Here is a 24,490-nt window from a genome sequence, read left to right as displayed (position 1 = left end):
AACTTTGAAAAATCGAGCGTGGTGCCTATAAGCTGCGAAGGTCTTAATCTAGAGGATGTTATTGGAGATCTGGCGGTAACAAGAGAACTTTTCCCGATTAGATATTTGGGCCTGCCACTTACGACGACGCGGTTGAAAAGAGTAGACTTCCAGTATGTTGTCGATAAGGCCATTAGCAAGCTCACTGCATGGAACGCGAGGAATATGACCATAGCGGCACGTCTAGCACTCACAAAATCAGTGCTAACCTCGCAGGCAGTGTACCTCCTCTCAACGCCTTGACGCTCCCCAAGAAGTGATGAAGGACATCGATCACAAGCGGAAGAAATTTTTCTAGACCGGGGCTGGGGAAATCACATGCGGAAAATGCAAAGTCAATTGGATGCGATCCGCAAAACCAACTAGGCTCAGGGGAGTGGAGATCCTGAACCTCACAAAGTTCACAAGAAGATTCAGGCTAAGATGGTTACGACAAGAGTGGAAAGAGGAGCATAAACTTTAGGTGGGATCCAAAGTTCCCTGTAACAATATGGATAAAAAACTCTTTACTGCATGTACCACTATCGACATAGGCGATGGAACGAGGACCTCTTTTTGGAATAGTGGATGGGCACAGAGGCAGTGACCAAGAGATGTAGCTCCACACATTTATTCCATCTCCAAGAAAAAGAATAGATGCGTGCGGGAAACGCTACATAATAACAACTGGATTACGGACATCAACCTTCAGCACCGATACTTCTCCGGGCAACACTTCCGAGAGTATGTCCTTCTACGGAAAATTGTACAGCATATGGAACTTCAGCAAGAGGCGGTGGATGACATCAAATGGAAGTTTAGCGCGGACGGGATTTACTCAGCCAAATCCGCATACAACGCACAGTTCATTGGCTCTACATACACCAACTTCAACGCACTGATATGAAAAGTTTGGGCTCCTAGAAGCTGTAAGATCTTTTCCTGGCTTACGATCCAAAACAGACTATGGATGGCGGATAGGCTGCGCAAACGGGGGTGGCCTAATCAATTTAATTGCCTGTTATGCCGTAACACTCAAGAGTCGGCAATGCACCTATTCACTCAATGTAGGGTGACGTGTAGACTGTGGGATATGGTGGCGAATTAGATATCCTATATGGCGATACATCCGATGCTATGGGAACAGAAGGAAAGTTTACATCATTGGTGGTTGGCGAGGGCAACAACGCAGTGCTGCTCAAGAAAAGGCATGCGTTCCTTGATCATGCTCATCTCATGGACTGTGTAGAGGGAGAGAAACTCGAGAATTTTTTAGCGAAAGAAATCTACAATCAACATGATGTTCGAAAAAATTAAAGACGAGGCTGCGATGTGGACTATGGCTGGAGCAAAGGTGGGCCGGAGCAAAGCACCTTTCCGTTCCACTTGCCCACTATTAATACTGTCTATTCAACGGACTATATAGGATTGTTATGAATTTTTTCTTTCCTCTTTGCACCGTTCGGTGCTTTGTATTTGTCCGGTCTGGATCTTTTTTTTAATATAATCGGCAGCTCTCCTACCTAGTTCGTTAAAAAAACAGAGATAGCGCTGGTATACGTGAGATGCTCCTCTTCTCACAAGTCACCCGTCATGGACGTTATTAATTCTTAGCTTATATAAAATATGAGTACAGGTTAGTTTTTTTTTAAAAAAGCTAGTATCAGCAAGCTAACTAAGGAAAACAACATCCAACATTGCCTTGAAGTAAGAAGAATGGGCTCTAGTTGGTTGAGGTCCCCTTCATCGGCTGATGGAGACCCATTCATCAATTCAAGTCACTGGGTGATTCGTGTTTGATGAATGCTGTATATATCCGCATGTCGTGTTGACTGGTTTATTTTATCATTTTCATATATTTATCATTTTATTCATTGCGTCAAGGTGTCTTTGAATTTTGAAAGAAAAAGATCTGGTTTATTTTGGTTTCATATCCCTGGGTCTCCTCTCAATTATGGTTTCCTGCTTTTCCGGCCGGCCCTGCTAGCTAGCAGTTGAAGATCATCGATCGAGTTGAATAGTCTATCGCCCTCTTGTCCGTCGTTGATCGGAACATTCAACTCCGGTGGTCTTCTTCATCAATTCCCCGCCGCAGCGTTTCTCCGTCTCCCTGTGTCTGTTGTCTGTCTCCGCGCGCGATGAGCAGCAGCAACGGTGCGCGACGTCCTGGACCACGAGTACCAAGAGGTATGATGCGTGTGAGGAGTTGGTTATTATGTCCATGGATCACGGATCTATCCATATATCTATATGCTAGGAGTACGCGAGGAACTCGCGGGGGATGAGCCTCTTCGCCTGCAGATGGCTGCCTGGGAAGAAGAGGAATAAGGATGCTCGTCCTCCCAAGGCGCTCGTCTTCCTCTGCCACGGCTACGCCGTTGAGTGCGGCGTGACCATGCGCGGCACCGGCGAGCGCCTGGCCCGTGCCGGGTACGCCGTGTACGGCCTAGACTACGAGGGCCACGGCCGCTCCGACGGCCTGCAGGGCTACGTCCCAGACTTCGAGGCCCTCGTCCAGGACTGCGACGACCACTTCGCCTCCGTCGTCCGCTCCCACGGCACCACCGTCAGGCACCGCTTCCTGCTCGGCGAGTCCATGGGCGGCGCCGTCGCTCTCCTCCTCCACCGCGCACGCCCCGACTTCTGGACGGGCGCCGTGCTCGTGGCGCCCATGTGCAAGATCGCCGACGACATGCGGCCTCACCCCGTGGTCGTCAGCATCCTGAGGGCCATGAACTCCACATACCCACCTGGAAGGTCGTGCCCACCAACGACGTCATTGACGCCGCCTACAGGACGCAGGAGAAGAGGGACGAGATCCGGGGCAACCCCTACTGCTACAAGGACAAGCCGCGCCTCAAGACCGCGTTCGAGCTGCTCAAGGTCAGCCTGGACGTGGAGGCAAACATCCTGCACCAGGTGTCGCTGCCGTTCCTGATCGTGCACGGCGGCGCGGACAAGGTGACGGACCCTTCGGTGAGCGAGTTGCTGTATCGGCCGACGCTCAAGCTCTACCCAGGCATGTGGCATGCCCTCACCTCCGGCGAGTCGCCCAACAATATCTGGACAGTTTTCCAAGACATCGTTGCTTGGCTGGACCACAGATCATCCCATACAACGACGTCGATGGAGGAGCTGCCGGAGGTGGAGCAGAAGGCCAGGCATGACGACCAACATCAGCAGCAGCATGGCAACAAATAGCTAGCTGCTTTATTATATATACGTGTAGGATCCAATATAATAGATGAGTTCAAATTAAATGAGATATTTTGTGGATACATGTATATCACTGTCAGTGATACCAGCTTAGCAACAGAAGACCCTAAAGACGACATTCGATGAAATCCATCAAATGTTCTATGCATTAATGTTTGACACTCCAACCTGATCTTGTGTATGGATTAGTTCAGTGATCTAGCTACCTCCTTTCTACAATCAAATGAAAGCTTGCTCCAATACGATGGAACATCCGGAGTAATAGCAGTACTATGTCCATACATCTAAGAATCTGACGGATCACTTTCACGAAACGTGATTGACAATGCATCGATGAAATTGGGCTTGAGACCCACGTGAATCTTTCTATGGTGGTAACCAGCTCTATGTGATCGGAGATTCCGTGAAGTAGAGGGGTGAAACAAGCTATAGTCTGACTGAGAGAAGAGATCCTTTGTAAAAGGCTCATTCTAGTGAAGATGCATATCTCTTCTAATTCTGTATGGCAGGTTGGTTTATACCTTAACGTGTTCCAAGTGGCTTCTTAGAAATAAGGATGTTGTTTACTTTGAAGCAAAGATGTTTTCCTACATAACATCTTTTGAGGAATACACCTATATGAGCTTGACTACTGGTCATAGTCTATGAGATTGGGTGATCTCTAGAAACCCATGAAAAGCATGAAGTATGACTTATAAGCTCCAAACCGCAGGGATGCTTTCGCATTCTAGTATCAGTGAAGGGCTCTGGCCAAGCTTGTTCGCATAAGACTGATAATTCAAGGCATAGTCCATTGTTCAGTTGTGAATAAGTGTAACCTTAGTTATAGGTGGATGTTCAACTTAACAGTCTCACCGAAATACTTGTATATCAAAAATTACAGTGGAACTGAGAGTATTTTTGTGTATCCTGAAATTCTTGGTGGGGATTCTTGGATTAATTGGGTTAGGCCCATTTATTTCAATTAATCAAATAAGAATTAAAAGGTCCATGATAAATGCTAGGAGTTACTGATTGGTCAATTTTGAATGGGAAGTTTAGGAGAGGTGATTATTGTTGTCTACGAGAATTGATTCACTCGATTAACACAGCCAATAAAATGCTTAGAGTTACTAGTACTTGATGACCATTATTCCCATCAATTACTAGTAACTTGCATCGCATTATGATGTCCAGGTTCGATGAACCTCACCTCTTGGAGCCTATATAAGAGAGGCACTTCCTCTTGCTCTTGTAAGGGAAAAAACACCAACACTTTCTTTCTCTCACTATTTTCTGCTTCAATCTTGCATTCCCATCGCTAGCGCTGCGTGCACAGTACCAGCGAGAGCAGAGCCTCCGGAACCCTATCTACTGCTGAAGATCCTGCTCGGGATAGGCAGGCGATAAGGTTTTTGGGGAGCGTTTTGCGACTGCTCGCTGCCTGTTCAGCTACTTCCTCTACGACCCGGCGACCGAACGACTACATCGACTGAGGCCATCCCACGTTTACTATGACTAATCCAGATGGTAACGACACATCTGGTGCCTCCAGCACTGACCCCGCTCTAGGGTACATCCTAAATCTCTTTTGGTTCTGTTTGTTCTTGTTTATTAGGAGATTATTAAACTTGAACACTTGCACATATCATGCTATCACTAAGTCACTCAACATATTCACGGTAATCTTTTACGTGCTTAATTTTGGAATTAAAATGTACAGAAACATGCCTACATATCTAAAATATCAAATATCAGCTTGATATGCATGGTGTACATCTTTCTCTCTGTTTTTTTTTCGTTATATATTTATCAGCCGTATATAGACTTTTTAAGTTACTCTAAATCGTTAGATCATCATAAAATCCACATCCAATAGTGGATGTTCTTTTCTTTTTTCGATTAACGTGAGAATTTCTAGATAATACCTCCATGTCGTGCATGAACATGTAAAACAGGATTTTGCATGTGTTGTTTCTTTTCATGCAGTTGGTTCTGCCTTTACACTTCCGTTATGGCAAGAAGAGAGTCCTTCCATTTATAAGCTTTAGACTGCATGTGTTTTTTTTGCATCGGGTAGCTGGCGTGATCGAATTAGACTTGTTTTGTGGTGCCCCAGCTAGCTGACATGATCGGATTAAAAAATGCTATTGAGTGACGGCTAAAATTCATTCACATGGTTAAAAAAAATATGCTATTTTAGTTAACGTGGGAACATGGAAATCAAGGTCAAGCAAGACACGCATTGACTTATGAAAAGGAAATCATATTTTTAAAATTCTCAATTTATATTTATACTAGCACATATACCCGTGGGTTGCAAGGGGGAGAAAAAAATACAAACACCCCTCTATAACTCGATAAATAGTTAAATACGACTCAAAAGCTCCGACAATAATTTGATTTATGATAGTCAATTATTCCTGTTAGACGTGGATGTGAAATTCTTATTGCCGTGGAGAGGATTGGAGCATGTGTGCCTAATGAACCACACGACCAAATGAACCCGATTCTAGTCCTAATGAACCGACCCTCGAACCCCCACCCAATACATCTAATCGGTTTTTTATGCTGGACAACAACGGTATAGTATAGTATCTGAACGTATATACAAACACACACTACACCCACACACACTCCACACACATCCTATGCGTACGCTAGACCTACAAACTATACACGCAATGTTCTTCCGGATATCGACGAAGTTGCACAGTGCTTCATCGGTAACGGGTACGTCACAGTTACCATTATGACTCCACACGCATACGTTTAGGACCTGCAGAATTAAATTGAACCCTTCTCGGTAGTGAATTTTGTGGGTACAGCGTTGACTCAAATTCTAGCCCATGCTGACCTGGCAGCCCTTAAAAAAATAAAAAAAATAAAAGGACCAAATAAAAAAAGCACACCATGTTACTATTTCCCTTCGGCCCAGAAACCCAAGAATAAGACCCTATTTGGCACAGCTCCACTCCTAAACTCTAATAGCTCCATCAAAAAATTCAGCCAAACACCCCAACTCCAAAACTCCATGGAGTTGCCAACTCCATGGAGCTGTAGTGCAAATAGAGGTGGAGTTTTGGAGCACCTCTTTTGCTACTCCAGAAACCACTCTTTTGAACCTCCTTGTGGAGTTGGTGGATAATTACCCACCAATGCTACTGGTTATGGAAAAAAAACGTTTCATTCTATTCTGCTAGACCTGTTCCCTGTCCCCTTTCCCTATCCCGCACCTCCCTCCGTCGACTCTGTTCTCACGACAACAAGGCGCCATTCAAGTTTTGGCCACCGCCGTCCGCCCTCGCCGCCGGCCGCACCCCCCGCCACCGGCCGCAGCATCCCGCCGCCGGCCGCACCATCCCGCCGCCGGCCGCACCATCCCGCCGCCCCCCACCACCAGCCTCAGCCACGCTGGTCGCCGCAGTGGCGAGGCCATTGGAAGGGGCAGGGGTGGACGGATCCCTGCAGTGGTGCGGCGTGGAAGACGATGGCCGGTGGCGCCGGCGTCAGCGACGGGGACGGGGGCAACGGCGGGTCCAAGGCGGCGGCCACGGGGAGAGAGGTCGTTAAGGCTGACGTCGTGGGCACCCGACGTCAGCAACTCGTTCTCCATCGATCGGCGGCCGGAAGTGAGGAGGAGATCGAGGGAGGAGCTAGGTGCGACCGTGGCAATGGTGACCAGTGGGCAACGGCAGAGAGCCAGAGGGAAAAAGAAAGGAAGAAGAAAGGAGGGCGAGAGGATGACAAGTGGGGCTTGAATTGGGGGCAACAATGGCAATCAACACTGAAATCGATTTTTTTGAAGCTGAGAGTACCCATCTAGCCAAACACCCCATTTTATTTTTGGAGTTCTGGAGTGGAGCTGACTCCACCTGGAGTTCTGAAGTGGAGCAGCTCCACCCAGAGCTGGAGCCATGCCAAACAGGGCCTAAATTTGTCCTTCCGGAGCAAATCACCAGGCAGCCGCAAAACACATCTCTATTCTCACTCACAAACCTTATCTTATCCTCCCCAAGCAAATCAGAAGGCAGCTGCATGTGCCTTTCTCTAGGGCAACAATGAGTGCTCGACGGCCAGACTACAGATCCTCACTGGCAAGCGAGCATCTTGGTGGCGTCGACGACCCACTCGGCGGCCTGGCGAAGGTGGCGCTCGGGCTCTCTCTCAGGCTGCCTGATGGGCATCAGGGAACGGAGGTAATGAGCTCATTGAACATGGAGTTCTTGCCTCCATTGAGTAGGTGGCCGTCCATTGAGTAGGTGGTCGACGCACCTCCGCAACGGATGACTGGACGGAGGCGGCGCATGGGCTCTCCAGTGGTAGATGCAGAGGCACAGGTGAGCACGTCGAGGCGTGTGGCATGGGCGGCGGCGCCGACAAGGCCGAGGTGGCAGCAGTGGTAGATGATGCGGTGCGTGGGCTCTCCAGCAACAGATGCAGACGTGAAGGCGAGCACGCCGAGGTGTGTGGCGCAGGCGGGGCCGTGGTGGTAGGCCATTAGTGTTCTTCTTGCCCAAGAGTATTGCCATGGGCGGCTGCTGCAACACGCGCAAGCGCCGGATGATCTCGTGGAGTGCGGGTTGATTACGAAAAAGTTAAGAGACTTTTTTTATACAATAATCATGACGGTTGGAAGAAACAACCGTACTTTAATATTATATATATAGGTATAGATATATTAATCATATTTGATATGGACTCTTTGGATTAATTACTTCTCTTTTTTCGATTAACGTGGGAATTTCTAGACCTTCTCGGCGATGAACGTGGTTGCTTTATTTAATTTAACACTGTTGTATTTAGATAATAGATAGATTGGTGGTAGTAAACTGCAAAATGGTGTTCATCAACTGGAGTCCACCAAATAAAAGGCAAAAGAAAAAAAAAAGAAAAGGAAGATGAAAATGTGGTGTGCGTGATCGATCGAGCTCAGCTGGGTGTCTTTAACCAACTTTGTTCTAGGTATGCCGGCCATGAGGAGGAAGAATTTAGGTAGAGACGTCATCATGCGTCTCTTCCATGCACCCCAAAGGCCAAAGCCCAAAGCACATGCATGTTGATTCGCTGCTGCCTAGGGACGCCCCTGTCCGTGACGACCCGTACGCGTGCGCGTACGGTGCATCCATCCTCTGGATACTTGCATTGTACATCTAAATCTCATTTATAGACAAGTTTTGAACTCCAAACTATCCATTTAACTAACTCTTTAGCCAAGTTTTGAAATCATTTGGCTTGCATCCATTCCTTTTGCTGAGCGAAGCGAACCGATGGAAGCATAATTAACAATTAATGCATTATATTCTCTCCTTTAATTTGATTTAACCCTTGAGCTAGCGCTGATGTGCCGCAACTTTAACCTTTGACGCCCTCCTGCGGCCATAAGCATCGCATGTCATCCATCTTCTGCTCGATCGCATGGGTATTCGATCGCCGCGTCCCAAATATATATAATGCGAATGGAATGGACCCGACGTTGGACTTCAATTCTCTCTAGTAGTGGAATGGCAAATACTCCTACTAGCTAGCGCAGCATCCACTTATTACGCATGCATGTCGACGTGGAAGGCATCACCAATTCAGTTCACGTACGTCCTCGATCTCTCTCTCTACGTGTATAGCTAGGTATACGACATGCATGCTCAGGACGGTGACGTCTATATTTGCATTGCTTGATCCGGCCCAAAGTAGTGGAGTAGCAAGAATGGCCACTGAGGTACCAACAAGCTGCTACTTTTTAGAGAACTATGTGCCGCACCCACGCATACTTTTCTTATTATATAATTGATAAGAAACCAAGAGGTTGTACAGATGCAGAACCACCAATTGAAAAGCAGTTAAGAATCTACCAAGAAAGCACTTGACAACTTCTCGCTGTCGATGACGTGCGCACGTAATACCTAGTAGAGGTCATAATCTCGATGACTAGCTCACTCTCTCTCTCTATATATATATTGGTGATAGATGAAGGTGGGAAGCGCCGTTGCATGCAAGAGCTTTCTTGAATTTCTTCAGCAACGAACCTAGCTAGCTTTGCAACCACTTGAATCAATTATATTCCTATCAATATATCAGTCAATCCAAGCAATGGCACCAAAAGCAAGGACGCAGCAGCTGCAGCTAGCAGCAGCGTCGCCGCCGATGGAGAAGAAGACGTGCCCCGTGGCCGTGCAGCTCCCGCGGGCACCTGATGATTCGGCCCGGCAGCTGGTTGTGGGCCGCTGGCGCTCCTCCCTGGCGTCGGGCCTCCGCGCCGCCCTGGCCTGCATCATCGTGGGCCTCGTCTCCCTCTACGCGCCGCCCGCCGTCCGCCGCCACATCACCTTCCCGGCCTTCTCCTACGTCGTCACCGTCATCATCGTCACCGACGCCACCCTCGGCACGGCCCTGCGCGGCGCCGTCAGCGCGCTCCAGGCAACCCTCATGGGCGCCGCGCCCTCCGTGCTGGCGCTCTGGCTCGCGCACCGCACCGGCGCCGCCGAGTCCGTGCTCGCCACGTCGGCCGTCGTGGCGCTCACGACCTTCGCGGTGGCGCTGCCGGAGTCGGTGGACCCCGTGGCCAAGCGGATCGCGCTGGGGCAGATCATCATCATCTACGTGGCCAGGTTCCACAAGGGGGATCACCCCACCCGCGCCTTTGCTGTGCTGCACCCGGCCAACGTGGTGGCGTGCACGGCGCTCGGGGTGGCGGCGGCGCTGCTGGCCGTGCTGCTGCCATGGCCGAGGCTGGCCACGCGGGAGGCCACCGACAAGGCAAGGGCGTACAGGGCGCTCGCGGCGGAGAGGGTCAGGGTCATGGTCGACGCCGCCATCATATTCATCGGCGGTGGGGAGGCGGCGGCGGCGTGCACCCGCCAGCGGCGATGGCAGATGGCGGCTTGCGTCTCGGAGGCCAACCGGCTGGCATCGGCGAGCGCCGCACTCCTCCGCCGCATGAACGCCATCAAGGAGGATGTGCAGTGGGAGCGACGAGCAATAGCAGTGGATTACGACGGGGTGGAGACGCCGCTCACGGGAATGCAGATGGCGCTCAGTATGATGGTGATCGACGGAACAACTGAGGACAGCAAGTGCAATAACCTGCTGCAACTGCAAGAGCATCATGCCGACGTCATGGCCATGAGGGACCACATACGCCTCGCCCTCCTCACGACGCCTGCCAACAAGCAGACTGCAAGCTTCGCCTCCAAGCCACCCTACTTGCCATTGCAGACGCAGCAGCAGCAGCAGGATCCTTGCTGGCTGTTCCTCTTCTCGCTCTATCAGCTCCGAGGAGCAGCGGGCGGCTTGTTGCTGGCCAGTGATAATGCCGATGCCAACGCCAACAAGAAGATCGCGCCGGCATCAGAACAGTCATCACTGGATGAGCAACCAGCCGACCATGGCCACCAGCACAAGAGCAGAGCAGACGAACAAGAGAAAACGGCCACCAAAGGCAACAAGAAGCTCGTGGCTGCTGCCAAGTGCGGCTTCTCGCTGGGCCTTGCCGTCCTGCTGGGCCTGCTCTTCAACAACGACCACGGCTTCTGGTCGGGCCTGATCGTGGCCACCACCATCTCCACGAGCCGCGACTCCACCTGGGCCGTAGCGGCCGCGCGCGCCCACGGCACGGCCCTGGGCTCCGTCTACGGCGCGGTGGGCTGCCTGCTCATCTCGCAGCAGCAGCTGAGTGGCATGATGGACCTGCGGCTCCTGGCGCTGGTCCCCTGGATGGTGGTCGCCACCTTCCTCAAGCGCAGCCGCGCCTACGGCCCCGCCGGCGGCGTGTCGGCCGCGCTTTCCGTCGTCATCATCATGGGCCGCCGCTACGATGAGTCTCCCATGGCATTCACCGTCGCGCGCCTCGTTGAGACCTTCATAGGAATCTCCTGCGCTGTCATGGCGGACATCCTCTTCCAGCCAGGAGCGAGGCCGTCGGTGAAGGCGAGGGAACACCTCACCCGATGCATCGCCACCACGCTTGCAGCCAGCTCTGCTGATGGCCCATCACAATCACAAGTGATTAGCAAGAGCCTGGCCCTGCTCAGGAGACACGCGGCGGAGGCCGGCGGCGAGCCCTCCTACCTGTGGCTGCCGCCGTTCCCGGCGGCCTGCTACGAGAGGATCCAGGGCAACCTCGGCAGGATGGCGCGGCTGCTGCATCTCTACCACCAGGCACGCGTGGCGGCGGGCGTGGAGGCTGATGAGGACATGAAGAGGATCCACCGGCGTTTCAGCAGCATCGTCTCCACCTCCCTCAGGCACTGCCTCCGCATGCTGTCGTCATCACCACCGCCTGCTGATCCTCCTGCTCCTCATCATCAGGAGGTCATCATCAAGGACGATGACCTTGAGGCTGGGAATGACTCCTCCTCCTCCTCCTGCTGCAACAAGGAGGAGGACGACCAGCAAGAGGCAGCGGCCCCGGGGGAGGTGGTGGGCGCCTTCCTAGCGCACGCAGCAGAGGCGGCGGCAGCGTTGCTGGACCTGGACGACGACGACGCCGGCGAAGCCCAAGCAGAGGGGGACGACAGGGGGCTGCTGGTCTGCTGCCTGGGCTCCATGGGCCTCTGCATGGGAGAGATCATCAGGGAGGCCCAGCTGCTGGAGGCGCACATCATCGACCTCAACAACCTGCAACCTCACTGACTGATGAGTGATCATGTTCATGAGTAGAATCAACCATCGTTCTTCCAGACTAGTCACTTCTGAATTCCGCCAGCTTTTAGAAGATTTTATTGATTTCCACAAAGCAAAAAAGGTTCTTATCAAAGCCTCTCAGAACCAGCAAAATGGCAGGTTTCATTTTCATCTGGATGTAGCTTAGGAGCTAGGAGTTGCCAACATTTGCACCGATTCCTGTCCTGTTAATCACCCATCTGACAAAATCAGCATCGTTTATGCTTGTTGTTTAACCGGTGCAATCTCTGATCACACGACTCCCATCTCCAAATCCAGACTGTCTGCTTGAGAGGAGAGGTTATTGAGACTTTCAGTACCTACGGAGGCATCAGTTGCCATACGTTTTCAGTCTGATGACCGAAGAGACTAGTCTCTGTCCATTTTGCAGAACATTTTTTTTTGCCTTTGAGGAACTGATTATTAACAGTCTTCTTCAGACATAACCATCAATATTGCAGGGCTTGCTTGCAGCCTTGTGACAATTAAGCAGAGTTCAGTCTGTGTAGGTTTCCAGGCAGGCAGGCAGCCACTTCTCTGCAACTTGAGTTGTCTGAACTCGGACACCGAATTGGTCGTTGACTCGTGGTCCACTAGTATGAAGGTTGCTGGTCTTCGTCTCGGACGCGATAATGATTTCTCATACTTTGTTACTGCTTAGCTTACGGAGAGGAGGAATCTATTTGTAATGTTTTGGGAGACTGGACCTGCCAAACCAATAGTCAAGTCAAACTAATCGATCATTTCGATAAACTAATTGCTAATCTTGGAAGAGAAGCAAATTGGAACTCAGAGCAATTAATATTAAAATCCTAGCTGCTAATCCATCTAATATTAAAATCTCTTAGCGTCAGCTCGTTACATTGGTTGCGCGACCTTACGTTTTTCTTATATAATTTACCGTATAAAATAGTGACGCTACAGTAACTTTGGGTAGGAGGAGGAGGAGGAGGAGCGCTCGAAGCCAGCCAGACTGACTTACTGACCTGTGGGCCCAATCCCCGTCTGATGTCGTTTTAGCTGCGGTACGGTCGCCGTGTCGAGTCTCCACACCTGCGGGCACTGCAATCCCACAGATCCCGATCCCCCCAACGCCGCCTCCATGGCCCGCTCCTCCTCCCAGTCCCAGTCCTCCGTCGGCGGCGCCGGCGCCGGAGCCCGCCCGGCCACCGTCGGCCCGCGCAGCACGGCCGCAGCCGCCGCCAGCACCGGGGGAGGGGGCTTCTCCGGCGGCGGCGGCAGCAACATGCTGCGCTTCTACACCGACGAGGCCCCGGGCCTGCGCCTCTCGCCCACCATGGTGCTCGTCATGTCCCTCTGCTTCATCGGGTTCGGCACCGCCCCGCCCTCCACGTGGTCGATCCTGCTCCTGGGCCTTTTGGGCCAACTCTCTCTGCTTCTGGGCCGGCCTGGCCTGGCTGCGTTGAAGGCACGCTACCTCCTGACTAGACGCGGCAAGGAGCAGCGTCGGATGCAAGCTACTACGGGTTCAGGTCGCGGAATAAAGCCGCGGCGCAACCGGGGCCCCACCTTTCATTGAGACAGCAGGCTTTCCCCTTCTCCTCGCCGGATCCCCTTCGCCTTCGCCGCTTCGTCTCTCTCTCTGTCTAAACGAGAAGAGGGCACGCCGCCGCTGCCGCCGCCTCCAGTGATCGAGGGGCGAGAAGAAGCATCATCAACATCATCAGCTCAGCAGCAGCCATGTTCGGCTCCACCAACCGTAAGCACCCCCGCCTTCTTCCCTCTCATCATCCCCTTCCATTCTCGTCGATTCCATCACATTGGTTGGATTCCGTCGGCTTGCTTTGCTCCTTGGCTTTTAAATCCTCTATATTATCCTAGCATATGTACGTATTGCTTGCTCTATTGCGCTTTCCACTCATATCTCTGGTGGGTTGATGGATGCCTGCCCACGCTAGGGTTTGGCTTGCTGCCCCGATTCCGATCAGGTAGGATCTTGGGTGGTTTGCAGTGCGTACTTGAAACGATCCATGGAAATTCCTAAGCTAATCCTTCCACTGCTTCTACTTATACTATGCTAAATATGGAGGACCTGATTTCGTCCACACCGGACTCTCCTTTTCCTTCTTTCTTCAGTATATATAAGCAAACTAATGGACCTTGCAAACAAGCCAATGCCTCAATGCTAGTCCTTTTTTTTTGTTATTAATGATAAAGCTTGCTCATACAATGCAATACCTGACATGTGGTTAGAGAGTATATTTTTTGCAACGTTGTACCTCTTCATTGTTTATCTTCTCATCTCTCATGTGTGCTATCTTCATTGCAGCATTTGGGCAGTCATCCACCAGCCCATTTGGCCAGAACTCATTTGGAACCCAGCAGGGATTCGGCCAGGCTACACCTGCTGCTAACAACCCCTTTGCGCCAAAACCGTTTGGCAGCCCAACCACAGCTTTCGGGGCACAGACTGGAGGCTCGCCTTTTGGCACTGCATCCACTGGTGCCTTTGGCCAGCAGCAGTCCACTCCCACATTTGGCACTACATCCACTGGTGCCTTTGGTCAGCAGCAATCCACTTCCACGTTTGGCACCCCGTCCTCCTCTCCATTCGGGAGCACTCCGGCATTCGGTGCATCGCCCACCCCTGCCTTTGGTGCTACATCCTCTACCTTTGGCTCTGGTATGTATTATGCATTCGCTGATTGTCTCCTTTCGTGCGGAGTCACGGTGCTGATTTTCCTAGATTTTCAAAGCTATAAAGCCCTTACACTGGAAACATCACCTTCCATTATTGCGGTGTTTCCCATGCCTTGCAAGATTTCTTTATTTTTTTTTCATTAGTTTCTGATACTGCATTCTACAATTGTTCTAGATAGCTACTCAAGCTAAATTATCTCAATTCATGGATCTGTTGTTCTTTAGACCAACAGTGATGCATATATGATGTCTTTGTCATGCTTGGCTCTCCTCATGTTGTAGGATCTTTATTCGGACAAAAGCAAAGTTTTGGGGGTTTTGGATCATCACCTAGCCAGTCAAGTCCTTTTGGTAGCACGTTCCAGCAAACACAACCGACATTTGGCAGCAGCACTTTTGGCGCATCAACTACGCCGGCATTCGGTACCACAACTACGCCGGCATTTGGTGCAACTGCGCCAGCCTTTGGAACGAGTACACCGGCCTTTGGCACCGCAACTACCCCAGCATTTGGTTCAACATCAACATCTTTATTTGGTGCTTCTAGCACCCCGGGGTTTGGTTCTTCTACTCCTGGTTTTGGAACTTCAGGGAGCACAGCATTTGGTGTGGGTGGTACTGCTCCAGGTTTTGGATCTTCGAGCACACCTTCATTCGGCACATCAACCAATGCATTCAGTTTTGGTTCTTCACCATCTTTTGCACAAACAGCAGTTTCCTCTGGTAGTTCTCCCTTCGGAACAACATCACCTTTCGGTGTGCAGACTCCAGCATTTGGTAGGTTTTCCCATTGGATATTCGCGTTGTTTCTTAGCTGTAATATATGATCAATCAATTGTTGTCTTTGATTCCATATGATGTAGCAATTGAGAATTTACTGATTATATGGTCTTTTCTTACTTCAGCAGTCCTATTCGACTGCAGATCTTTCTTTTTCACTGTTTTTACCCTGGTCATGTTATCTTTTATCCTTCTTATCAATTGTTTGTCCACTTTGACTTTCAGGCTCACAGACAGCAGCACCAGCTTTTGGGCAAGCACAATTTGGTAATCAAGCTGGAGGAACCAGAATAAAACCTTATGCTCAAACACCAGATGTTGACGGTGCTACCAGTGGTACTCAACCTGCTGCAAAACTTGATTCCATATCTGCGATGCCTGAATACAAAGACAAGAGTCATGAAGAATTGAGGTGGGAAGACTACCAGCGTGGAGACAAGGGTGAGGAATGATTTGAGAATTGAGGATTTTACTTGATTTGCAAACCTTCTTCTAAACCATATCTTTAATTCCATGTATTCTTTTAGGATGCTTGTTTTTGTATGAACTGTAGTAACCAAGTACTCCCTCCGTTTGGAATTAATAAGCATATTAGGATTTTAAAAGTCAAACTTCATAAGTTTATTAGTCAAATTACATGCATGCTTAGTGCATAGAAGTTATATGAATAAATTTCTATTTCAAAGATCGTTTACTATGACATTGATTTTTTTAATGATAAATATGTAAGAGAATTTGATGGCCAAAGTATACCAGTAAAATACTTTTTAAAATCCTAATACACCTACTAAAAATGGATGGAGGCAGTAACTGTTTTGCCCTGGCTTATGCTACAGCTTGAAGCCTGAATAGAATCAACTAATGGAACATGCTTCCATTCAGTACTCCATTTATTAATTGTTTCTTATGTTGTTGCTAGATTTGTTTGGTCCATGACTCTATGTAACTTGTTCTTTTAAAATGTGTGTAACATTCTTAATATTTGGACTCGCAGGTGGACCAAACCCTTCTGGAACTCCAGCAGCGGCTTCTATCTTTCCATCATTAAGTACACAACAGAATGCTTTTGCTCCAACAAGCAATGTATTTAACCAGTCTACCCCAAACACAATTCCAACAAACAATCCATTTGCTCCTAAGCCTGTTTCAACTAGTGCTTCATCATTCAACTCGTTTAACAGTACAGTTGCAAGTTCGAGCCCATTCACATCGTCCACTAGTACCACAATGTTCGGACAGACAGGTGTTTCCCCATTTCAAGCAAGTAGCTCACCATCTTTGTTTGCAAATACCACTCCTTTTGCTCCATCATCGTTGTTTGGCACATCAACGACGAATAATCCAAATCCATTCGGCACTGTCTCGTCATTGGCTAACACTCAATCGGCCCCACTATTTCAATCTGCCCCAGCATTTACACAACAGCCATCAAGTACACCAGCTTTCTCCTCTGGAAACCTATTTAGCACACCACCTGGCAGTCTGTTTGGCAGCGGACCTTCACTTTTTTCAACGGTGAGCATCTCTTGATTTTTTTCTTTTTCCATATTATTGACTATATAGTTTTTTTTTATCATATTTAGTTCTTTTTAATGTCTAACAAGTTCATTTTTGCTTCTTATCAAGCCAACATTTCAGACATCTGCCCCTGTTCAAACTCCAAACACATTCTCCTTCCAACCTCCAACTCAACCAGGTCAGTATTTTGTATGCAAATTGTTCACTTTTATTTATAATCCATATCTTCAAAAACTAATCTGGGCTTCTTAATACTGCAGCTTCTACTGGTGGTTTCCCTGGTTTTTCCAACAGTGCTAATCAGGCCCTCATTGGACAACAGTATGATCTTTTGCTACTTCTCAATGTGCATGATGTTCTTTTTCCTTTTTTTAATAATTTCGTCTTGATGGTTGAAAACACTTATTACATACAATAAGGGGAAGGAATTATGTTGCGATCAGTCTAATGTGTAGGCAAAGAAGAAAAGTTCTTGAATGGTTCTTTGAGCCACTAGCTTGTATGTGATTACTTGGAACTGCTATATTGTTGTTTTATCTGTAGTCTAGGGAACATGGTTTTAACTTGGACATAATTACCCTCAGAATTTGCAAATGAGTTTCTGCAACACACATGACTGTTTTTCTCCTGACGTAATACATTATTTGTTTTAACTCGGTGTATCCTGTTGCATTTTGAAACAGATCTCCTAGCCAGTCCAATATGGTCATGCAGCCTGCTCCTGTTTCAAATCCATTTGGGACACTTCCAGCAATGCCTCAGATGTCCATTGGGAATGGCGGATCTTCTCCTTCAGTTCAATATGGAATATCAAGTCTGCCGGTTAGTCACCACCCCCCAGCTTTTCTAATTGTTTTCGTAGAGCGGATGGAAGCTACAGTAGCAAGATGGTTATTGTGCATTGGGAATGTTTGGTACTAAGGGTGCTATGAGTTTGTGTGATTGCAACATTTTGGTGGTTTGCAGGTTGCTGAGAAGCCTCTTCCGACTAGAACATTGTCCATGGCGGTTCCCAGGCATTTGTCACAGAGAAGGATAAAATTGCTGCCAAGAAAATATAATCCAATATCAGATGGCAAGGTAATGATCTTTTATGTGATTTATTCATGGAGCTTGTGAATGCCATTAAGAACACATTGATTGTGGTGCTGAGTTTCCTTTTTCACCCCTGTAGGTTCCATTCTTTGCTGACGATGAAGAATCTCCAGCAACACCAAAAGCGGATGCTTTTTTCATCCCTAGAGAGAACCCGAGGAATCTGATAATCCGTCCAATTGAGCAGTGGCCTTCGCGGAGTGCAATTAACAGGCAATCGGTTCCAAAGGATTCAACTGATTTGGACAAATATGAAGGTAAATCGCGTCATTACCATACTAGATTTTTTTAATTCTGTATTAGATTTGTCCCTAGCAAGGGCAAATTTCAGGACATATTCAGCTGATTTGGTAAACTTGTGCAGATACATCCACTGGAAGTGGGCGTGATAAGACTGTCAAGTCACCAAGCAGCAGTCCTCTGGTGGAAAATGGCCAGCAGCATGAACCCAGTCATCATGGGAATGGGAAGGGTACTTCAGTTGAGAGGCTGTTGCCTAAGCTCCCGCAGGAAGATTACTTCACGGAGCCTAGTCTGGAGGAGCTTGCTGCCAAAGAACGTGGTGAGCCAGGCTACTGCAGTCGGGTGAAAGACTTTGTTGTGGGGCGCCATGGCTATGGCAGCATCAAGTTCCTGGGGGAGACGGACGTGAGGGGCCTGGATCTGGAGTCAATCGTGGAGTTCAACAACCGGGAGGTGATCGTGTACAAGGACGACAGCAAGAAGCCCCCGGTGGGTGAGGGGCTGAACAAGGCTGCGGAGGTGACTCTTCTGAACATCAAGTGCATGAACAAGAAGACCGGGGAGCAGTACCGAGAGGGCCCGCGGGTGGAGAGGTACAGGGACATGCTGATGATGAAGGCGGAGGAGCAGGGCGCGGAGTTCGTGTCCTTTGACGCAGCCAAGGGCGAGTGGAAGTTCAGGGTGAAGCACTTCAGCGCCTACGGGCTCTGGTGAAATCCTTCCTCCTAATGCTTTGGATAGATGGATGATGAAATGATTTTCTGGTTACTAGTTTTGTAACGTTTGGAGATGTAGGAACAAACTTGCACGCTGTGCATGGGTTTTGTTATGCTTGCTTTTTGTTCATGTTGTCGGTGCTGTAGAATGCTTGTCAATGACCCTAATGAAAAAAAAAAGAATGCTTGCCAATGCCCCCCCTAAAAAGGGAAAAAACGCTTTCAATTTTTTTTACATGAATTCAAAAACGAATGCAAAGTAATCTTCAGTTGGAATTGAGAGGGAAAACCAAACTAGAGGCCCTTCCTTGGGTGGGTCTTGACCGGGTTGACCCCTTTCCCTTTCCCTTGCTTGGCATCCATCAGTGATTCCTCCCTCCTTCGCCGCTAAGCAAGAGCACGCAAGCGATTGCTTTCTTTGGCCAATCACAATCAGATTGCTTGCATTCAGATTCAGCCCAGAATTTCGATGCCGGCGGGGTTGCTGTCCAATCGCGTGGATCGGGAGGACCTCGCCGCCGGGGATCACATCTACTCATGGCGGGCCGCCTACCTCTACGCCCACCACGGTAATCATGGCTGCCTCCTTTCCAATCGCCTCTGCTGCTGCTGCTTGAGGGATCTGATGGTGTTCCGGCCAATCCTCCTCCACCACCAGGGATCTATGTTGGGGACGAGATGGTCATCCATTTCACCAGAGCTGCGGGCCACGAGATTGGCACGGGCACCTTCTTGGATTCCTTCCTCTTCAGCTCCTCCACCTCGTCGTCGGCGGCAGGGGATCCTCCCTGCCAGCGCCAGCGATGTGGCCACCTGGTCAGGCCTGACGACGGAGTCGTCATGTCCTGTCTCGACTGCTTCTTGCACGGCGGCGGCCTCTACCTCTTCCACTACGCCGTCTCGCCGGCCTTGTTCCTCGCCAAGGCGCGCGGAGGGACCTGCACCCTGGCCGCCTCCGACCCCGGCCACGTCGTCGTCCACCGCGCCCGCTACCTCCTCGACAAGGGCTTCGGCGCCTACTCCCTCTTCAAGAACAACTGCGAGGACTTCGCCATCTACTGCAAGACGGGGCTGCTCGTCGAAACCGCCTTCAGCGTTGGCCGCAGCGGCCAGCTCGCATCCCTCACCGCCGCCTTCAGCGCCGTCGCCTCGTCGCCGCTGCGCTTCCTCACCACCAGCGCCCCCGGCCTCGCCATTGTCACCACCGGCATGTACTGCGCCGGCCGGTATGTCTCGGACATGGGCGTTCGCCGGGATGTGGTCAAGGTCCCTGTCCAGACACTCGTTGCGCAGGCCACTCCTGCTGCTACGGAGGAGGCAGCCTGCTCGCTGACAAACCATCCACTGTAATGTCAAATTATTCAGCAGGCTTCTTATTATGTCTGTCTGTCTCTCGATCAATTACACAGCCTTGTTATTCAGTATGATGTGCTACATTATTATATGAATTGATGTTGGATTCACAACAACATATGAGTTGCCATCAAGGCTGGTTTACCAATTTCATCAGCTGTAAAAATACAAATCAAACTACAGCTGTTCCAGAGGAGCCGCCGTAGTTTCTAACCATGTTCTTTGTCGATGGCATTCCAGCAACAACATCCTCTTCGATGCCGCATTCGTTCACGCCTCGTATGATCTTGAAGTAGCCATCCTGCAAAGCATTACCGATTGCTCAACACATGATACTGCATTTCAAAGAGTCATTTTGATAAGCCAGAAACTTACATCACCCCAGCCTCTGTTCCACTGATTTGCAAGAAGCTGAAAAGCAGAGAGGATGAAACAAAACAACTTAGGGGCTGGCCTCATCGTTTGACAATGCGCATAATAATATGGTGATCCAACAGCATACCCAGTAATCTTCTCCAGCATCACTGGTTCCCCATCCAATCAACTTGACGGCATGGCCACCCATAATGCCACCGGTAATATGCTTGTATACTCCAGATTTGTAGTGGGCGAAGTCCTGAGAGATTTTTGCATTGTCAAATCCGAAAAACAGAAGTGTATCTGAGCCACTTTTTCGCTCGATGATATATTTTCAAAGACAAAATGATCTCAAATCACAGTACTGTCTATACTTGATTCGTTTGTTTGGTTTGCACTCTTTCCCTGGCTCTGCTTTTGTCCTGTTCTTCCTCAGCTTTTATTTAGACAGCCTTTCTAAGATTTAGTATTTTGTGTTTGTCCTTTCAAAGTAATACACCCCATAGTCCTTGATAACTACTGCTAAACAAAATTTGTTGAGAACATTGGTACAATGCATGGAAAACTTGAGACAAGAAACTGGACATTACCTCATAAACTGTGAAAGCAACTTCTACAGGGCCATTTATGTAGACCTCTGACATTATGTCATCTGGATTAGAATTTATACTGTACGCATTGACACTGAAATGCTTCTTTTCATCCCAAACTTGGTTTTGCACCTTGCATTTCTTTTCACATACTGGTGTAGGATAAGCAGGTTCGCATCCAGGATGATTGCAACCGACCTGATCGAAATATGGATCGCACTACAAAAGAGTATAACTGTTGGTCTTCTCTGTGTATAACAGGCTGAAAGTTTCGTGATCATTCATCCATTTCATACTGTGTGCTATGCTATCAATACAGAAATGAAATCATTATGTTTTTGAACTCAAACGGAGTAACTGTCCTGGACTCAACAAAGAAATATGCTGTGTCTCTACCATGTTGGGAAATTTTTAGACTTAAGCATGGACAATGGATGATTACAATCTGCTTATATTTCTACTGCCTTACTGCCTTGCTTTCCTGGGAGGAAAAAGGTTATCGTAGTTCAAACTTACGCTATAATATTTTAGCATGGTTTAGTCAAAGCTTGCATTAGTAATTGATGTACCATCCACAGAAATTTCTTCAAAGAACTAGGATTACTGATGGAGCATGCAGAGGCAGTCAAGTTGTAGAGAGTAGGCTAATACCTCGTCTGTGACAACACCATTTTGAACAAAGTAGCGCCATGCCATGATAGGATAGCCTCCATTACAACCATCACCGCACATAAAACCGCAGCATGCCAGTAGGTCATTAACTGACAATGAAATGTTCTGCAAGGAAAAGAAACAATAGCTTATTCATGCAGGAGAAGGACCAATAATGCTACCCATCTCGGTTATATTTGCTCACCATGTTCATATGAATGCAAAAACGATCCTGGAGGCACTCCACGGCACCAAATGCCCAACAGGAGCCACAATGACCCTGTCATCGTCCACCAAAGATAAAAGAATACATTGAGCATCTTGCATCGTTCCATACCGCGTTTAACAATTTAAGTTATTGTGATAAACTTACTTGATCTGCTCATGAAGAACAGTGTCATATAGGATTGGTAAATTAATAAAGACGAAATGAGGTGTGTCAGTACATTCATCAGGGAACTAAAATAGATTTCAGGCTGACAGGGAGTTAGCATTGAGTTAATCAAATAAACTTACCAAGTATGTTCCCAATTGTGCTGCAATGAGACCACTTAGATCTGGCGTCGAACTCCTTTGGAAGTTTCAGTGATCTTGAATAAGTTTTGGAAGGAACATCAGTCAGAGCATCCTGTGGTGTGGGCTTCACTCCAAGGATATGCTTAAATTGTGCAATCTGCAGGAGCAGGGATGGTTTAATTTCATGGTCAACAAGCGGGGAAAAGATAAAATGATGAATGCTTTATGCATGCTATTTCACTTACAGTATAGTTTGCAAAGTAAGGATTGTGTGCAGCCGTCCACCCAGCATTGGGATGCTTGTTGACCGTCTCTATGATGTCCTTCTGCGACATGCAACACCATGAGCAACTACAAAGAGAAGATGATGTGGGTTCAGTGGGAGAAAGGAGAAGAAGATTAACAGAATGACCTGGATGATTCCTATGGAATTGTCTCCCTCCTCAACCCCGAGATTGGAATTTGGGATTGGTTTTACTGCTCTGACTACCTGCACGTCCATGACCATGCATGAGTTGATGAAATTGCAGTAGCATATATATTTCAGATGGAGATGAATTAGAGTCGGCGAGAGCCGAGGAAGGGAAGAAGGAAATAGGCTCGGACCTGCGGGGCGACAGCAGATAGGAAGAAGAAGAGCAGCAGCAGCTGCTGCAGTGTGCCGCCCATCTTCTTGTTCTTGTCGATCCTCTTGAGTTGGCGTCTCTCCCTGCAGCTTGCATAAACGAGAGATGAGGTATTGGATCGAATTGAAAGAGGAAGAGGAGCTCGGATCTTGGATGGATACCTTGTTGCTTGCTTGCTGCTCCTCCTTCCCCGCGGCGTCTCAACCTTGTATATATTTAACTACTATCACTAGCAAGTAGCAAGAGATTGCTTGGATCCAGCTCCTGCTGTTGACGCAAACTGACGATTGACGCCGCGAGATATTTCTGTCTTGGCCAGTAACCACCGCGCTGCCACACGACCAGTTGCTCAGCAGGTCACGGGTTCGATCCCAGTTCTGGTGGGGATTTCAGTATTTTATTCCTGGGTTGCCGTGGGTGTACACGTGTAGTGGTACTGTGCGTTAGTGCGGTGGCCTCTCCGATCTTTTCTCTAGTGTGTGTATAGACGTGCGGGCGTGCGGTATGAATGTGGGACCGGCGAACTCCTTCTGATGCTCACGCCTCCTCGCGCCCAGGCGACGGCGCCGCGCACAGCCCTTGGCCGGACCAGACCTCCGTCGCCGCCACCAGGCCGAACCTCCGCCGCATACCCTGAGGTGCGACGGCAGGCAATGCATAGCTGTCGATACGTCCATGCCAGGACCGCGCTGCCCTAGCTGTACGCCGCTATGTTATCCCACGGCTGGCGTAGTATGTCAAGAAAGATCCAGCTGATGGTGTTGCCCGAGGCGTCTAGGAATAGGAAAGCACCAAGAAAATACCAGAGCCACACTCTAGCGAACCTGTCGATCTGAGCTTCATCAGCCTATCTCTAGCGAACCTGTCGATCTGAGCTTTATCAGCCTATGGGTCCAAGTAATCAAAGCGCTTTGTGATCCACGACGATGAAACACCGGAACTTTTCTTGAAATTCACCAAAGAAAATGAGACCCGATAGTTGCAGGAAAGCAATGCAAGTATTAAATAGGCTTGAATTGCTCACTTATTTTTCTTGGAAACCTCGTCGTCCGGTGGAAGAAAGCCAGTGAACTGAGCCACCAACCAGTGATCGTTGTCAACTATACCTGTCACTGGAAGTCCCCAGCCCCCAACCGAAGGCCAAAGATAGCCTTCACATCCTGCATGGTCAAGGTCATCTCACCGCAAGGTAGGTGGAACTTGTGGGTCTTAGACCTCCACCTGTTATAAGAATAGAACGATAGTTAGTTACCTCAAATTTGTTATAAGAATGTTTACGTACAATGAAGGCACTCGCACCTGTCTACAGCTGCAGTAAGTAGTGCTGGGTCAAGGGGCGGAAGACCGTATTTGACAATACTGACAAGCTCGAGGAAGTCGGCACGCCGTATGTACGGCACGTAACGCTCATCCCACTGGTGCGCCCTGGTGTACGAGCGGGGCCTCAAAGGCGGCAAGGGCACCTCTGCGTCGGTGTCAGTCAAGAAGTGTGCTCGGTGCGGGTCGTCGTACT

The 24,490-nt window shown here is 49.0% G+C and overlaps 4 protein-coding genes, 1 long non-coding RNA gene and 1 pseudogene across 6 annotated transcripts; 4 read left to right on the top strand and 2 right to left on the bottom strand.

The window, feature by feature from the left end:
• The first annotated feature begins 15 nt into the window (after positions 1-15).
• On the top strand, positions 16-3,393 carry LOC117866294 (caffeoylshikimate esterase-like; annotated as a pseudogene).
• Positions 3,394-9,121: 5,728 nt separating this feature from the next.
• Positions 9,122-12,107, top strand: LOC117833158 (uncharacterized). The gene has a single exon (XM_034712570.2). It carries the CDS (start codon positions 9,301-9,303, stop codon positions 11,839-11,841), a length of 2,541 nt encoding a protein of 846 aa, XP_034568461.1. The 5' UTR covers positions 9,122-9,300; the 3' UTR covers positions 11,842-12,107.
• Positions 12,108-12,288: 181 nt separating this feature from the next.
• LOC140223551 (uncharacterized) lies at positions 12,289-12,964 on the bottom strand. The gene is made up of 2 exons (XR_011898891.1): positions 12,858-12,964; positions 12,289-12,578 (listed from the first exon to the last, which is right to left on the bottom strand). It is a non-coding gene; the product is annotated as an uncharacterized lncRNA (long non-coding RNA).
• A 456-nt stretch (positions 12,965-13,420) lies between these two features.
• On the top strand, positions 13,421-19,077 carry LOC117834745 (nuclear pore complex protein NUP98A). Of its 2 annotated transcripts, none has more exons than XM_034714272.2 (11): positions 13,421-13,591; positions 14,162-14,515; positions 14,815-15,309; positions 15,538-15,753; positions 16,307-16,827; positions 16,951-17,008; positions 17,091-17,151; positions 17,514-17,652; positions 17,797-17,910; positions 18,005-18,182; positions 18,290-19,077. In XM_034714272.2, the coding sequence occupies exons 1-11, from the start codon at positions 13,573-13,575 to the stop codon at positions 18,880-18,882; spliced, it is 2,748 nt and encodes a 915-aa protein (XP_034570163.1). In that variant the 5' UTR covers positions 13,421-13,572; the 3' UTR covers positions 18,883-19,077. The 2 variants fall into 2 exon arrangements, with proteins under 2 accessions (XP_034570163.1, XP_034570162.1); XM_034714271.2 differs by having other exon boundaries at positions 16,939-17,008.
• Positions 19,078-19,191: 114 nt separating this feature from the next.
• LOC117834747 (protein LEAD-SENSITIVE 1) lies at positions 19,192-20,305 on the top strand. The gene is made up of 2 exons (XM_034714275.2): positions 19,192-19,453; positions 19,543-20,305. Exons 1-2 carry the CDS (start codon positions 19,354-19,356, stop codon positions 20,232-20,234), a joined length of 792 nt encoding a protein of 263 aa, XP_034570166.1. The 5' UTR covers positions 19,192-19,353; the 3' UTR covers positions 20,235-20,305.
• LOC117834746 (cathepsin B-like protease 2) lies at positions 20,232-23,341 on the bottom strand. Its single transcript, XM_034714273.2, has 12 exons — positions 23,139-23,341; positions 22,958-23,060; positions 22,764-22,841; positions 22,597-22,677; positions 22,352-22,508; positions 22,209-22,213; positions 22,041-22,115; positions 21,836-21,961; positions 21,185-21,403; positions 20,740-20,853; positions 20,613-20,648; positions 20,232-20,538 (listed from the first exon to the last, which is right to left on the bottom strand). Exons 2-12 carry the CDS (start codon positions 23,018-23,020, stop codon positions 20,410-20,412), a joined length of 1,083 nt encoding a protein of 360 aa, XP_034570164.1. The 5' UTR covers positions 23,021-23,060; positions 23,139-23,341; the 3' UTR covers positions 20,232-20,409.
• Between the last annotated feature and the right edge of the window lie 1,149 nt (positions 23,342-24,490).

Source organism: Setaria viridis, chromosome 8 (assembly GCF_005286985.2).
Source record: "Setaria viridis chromosome 8, Setaria_viridis_v4.0, whole genome shotgun sequence".
Taxonomy (NCBI): domain Eukaryota; kingdom Viridiplantae; phylum Streptophyta; class Magnoliopsida; order Poales; family Poaceae; genus Setaria; species Setaria viridis.
The sequence above is the reverse complement of the archived record's forward strand: the minus strand, read 5'-3'. Positions and strand labels throughout refer to the sequence as shown.

Coding starts and splice junctions, on each gene's coding strand:
- LOC117833158 (XM_034712570.2), top strand. CDS start 9,301: ATGGCACCAAAAGCAAGGACGCAGCAGCTGCAGCTAGCAGCAGCGTCG.
- LOC117834745 (XM_034714271.2), top strand. Junction 14,516..14,814: donor ATCCTCTACCTTTGGCTCTG/GTATGTATTATG, acceptor CTCATGTTGTAG/GATCTTTATTCGGACAAAAG. Junction 15,310..15,537: donor TGTGCAGACTCCAGCATTTG/GTAGGTTTTCCC, acceptor TTTGACTTTCAG/GCTCACAGACAGCAGCACCA.
- LOC117834747 (XM_034714275.2), top strand. CDS start 19,354: ATGCCGGCGGGGTTGCTGTCCAATCGCGTGGATCGGGAGGACCTCGCC. Junction 19,454..19,542: donor CTACCTCTACGCCCACCACG/GTAATCATGGCT, acceptor CTCCACCACCAG/GGATCTATGTTGGGGACGAG.
- LOC117834746 (XM_034714273.2), bottom strand. CDS start 23,020: ATGGGCGGCACACTGCAGCAGCTGCTGCTGCTCTTCTTCTTCCTATCT. Junction 22,509..22,596: donor CTTACTTTGCAAACTATACT/GTAAGTGAAATA, acceptor CTGCTCCTGCAG/ATTGCACAATTTAAGCATAT. Junction 21,404..21,835: donor ATGGTGTTGTCACAGACGAG/GTATTAGCCTAC, acceptor ACTCTTTTGTAG/TGCGATCCATATTTCGATCA.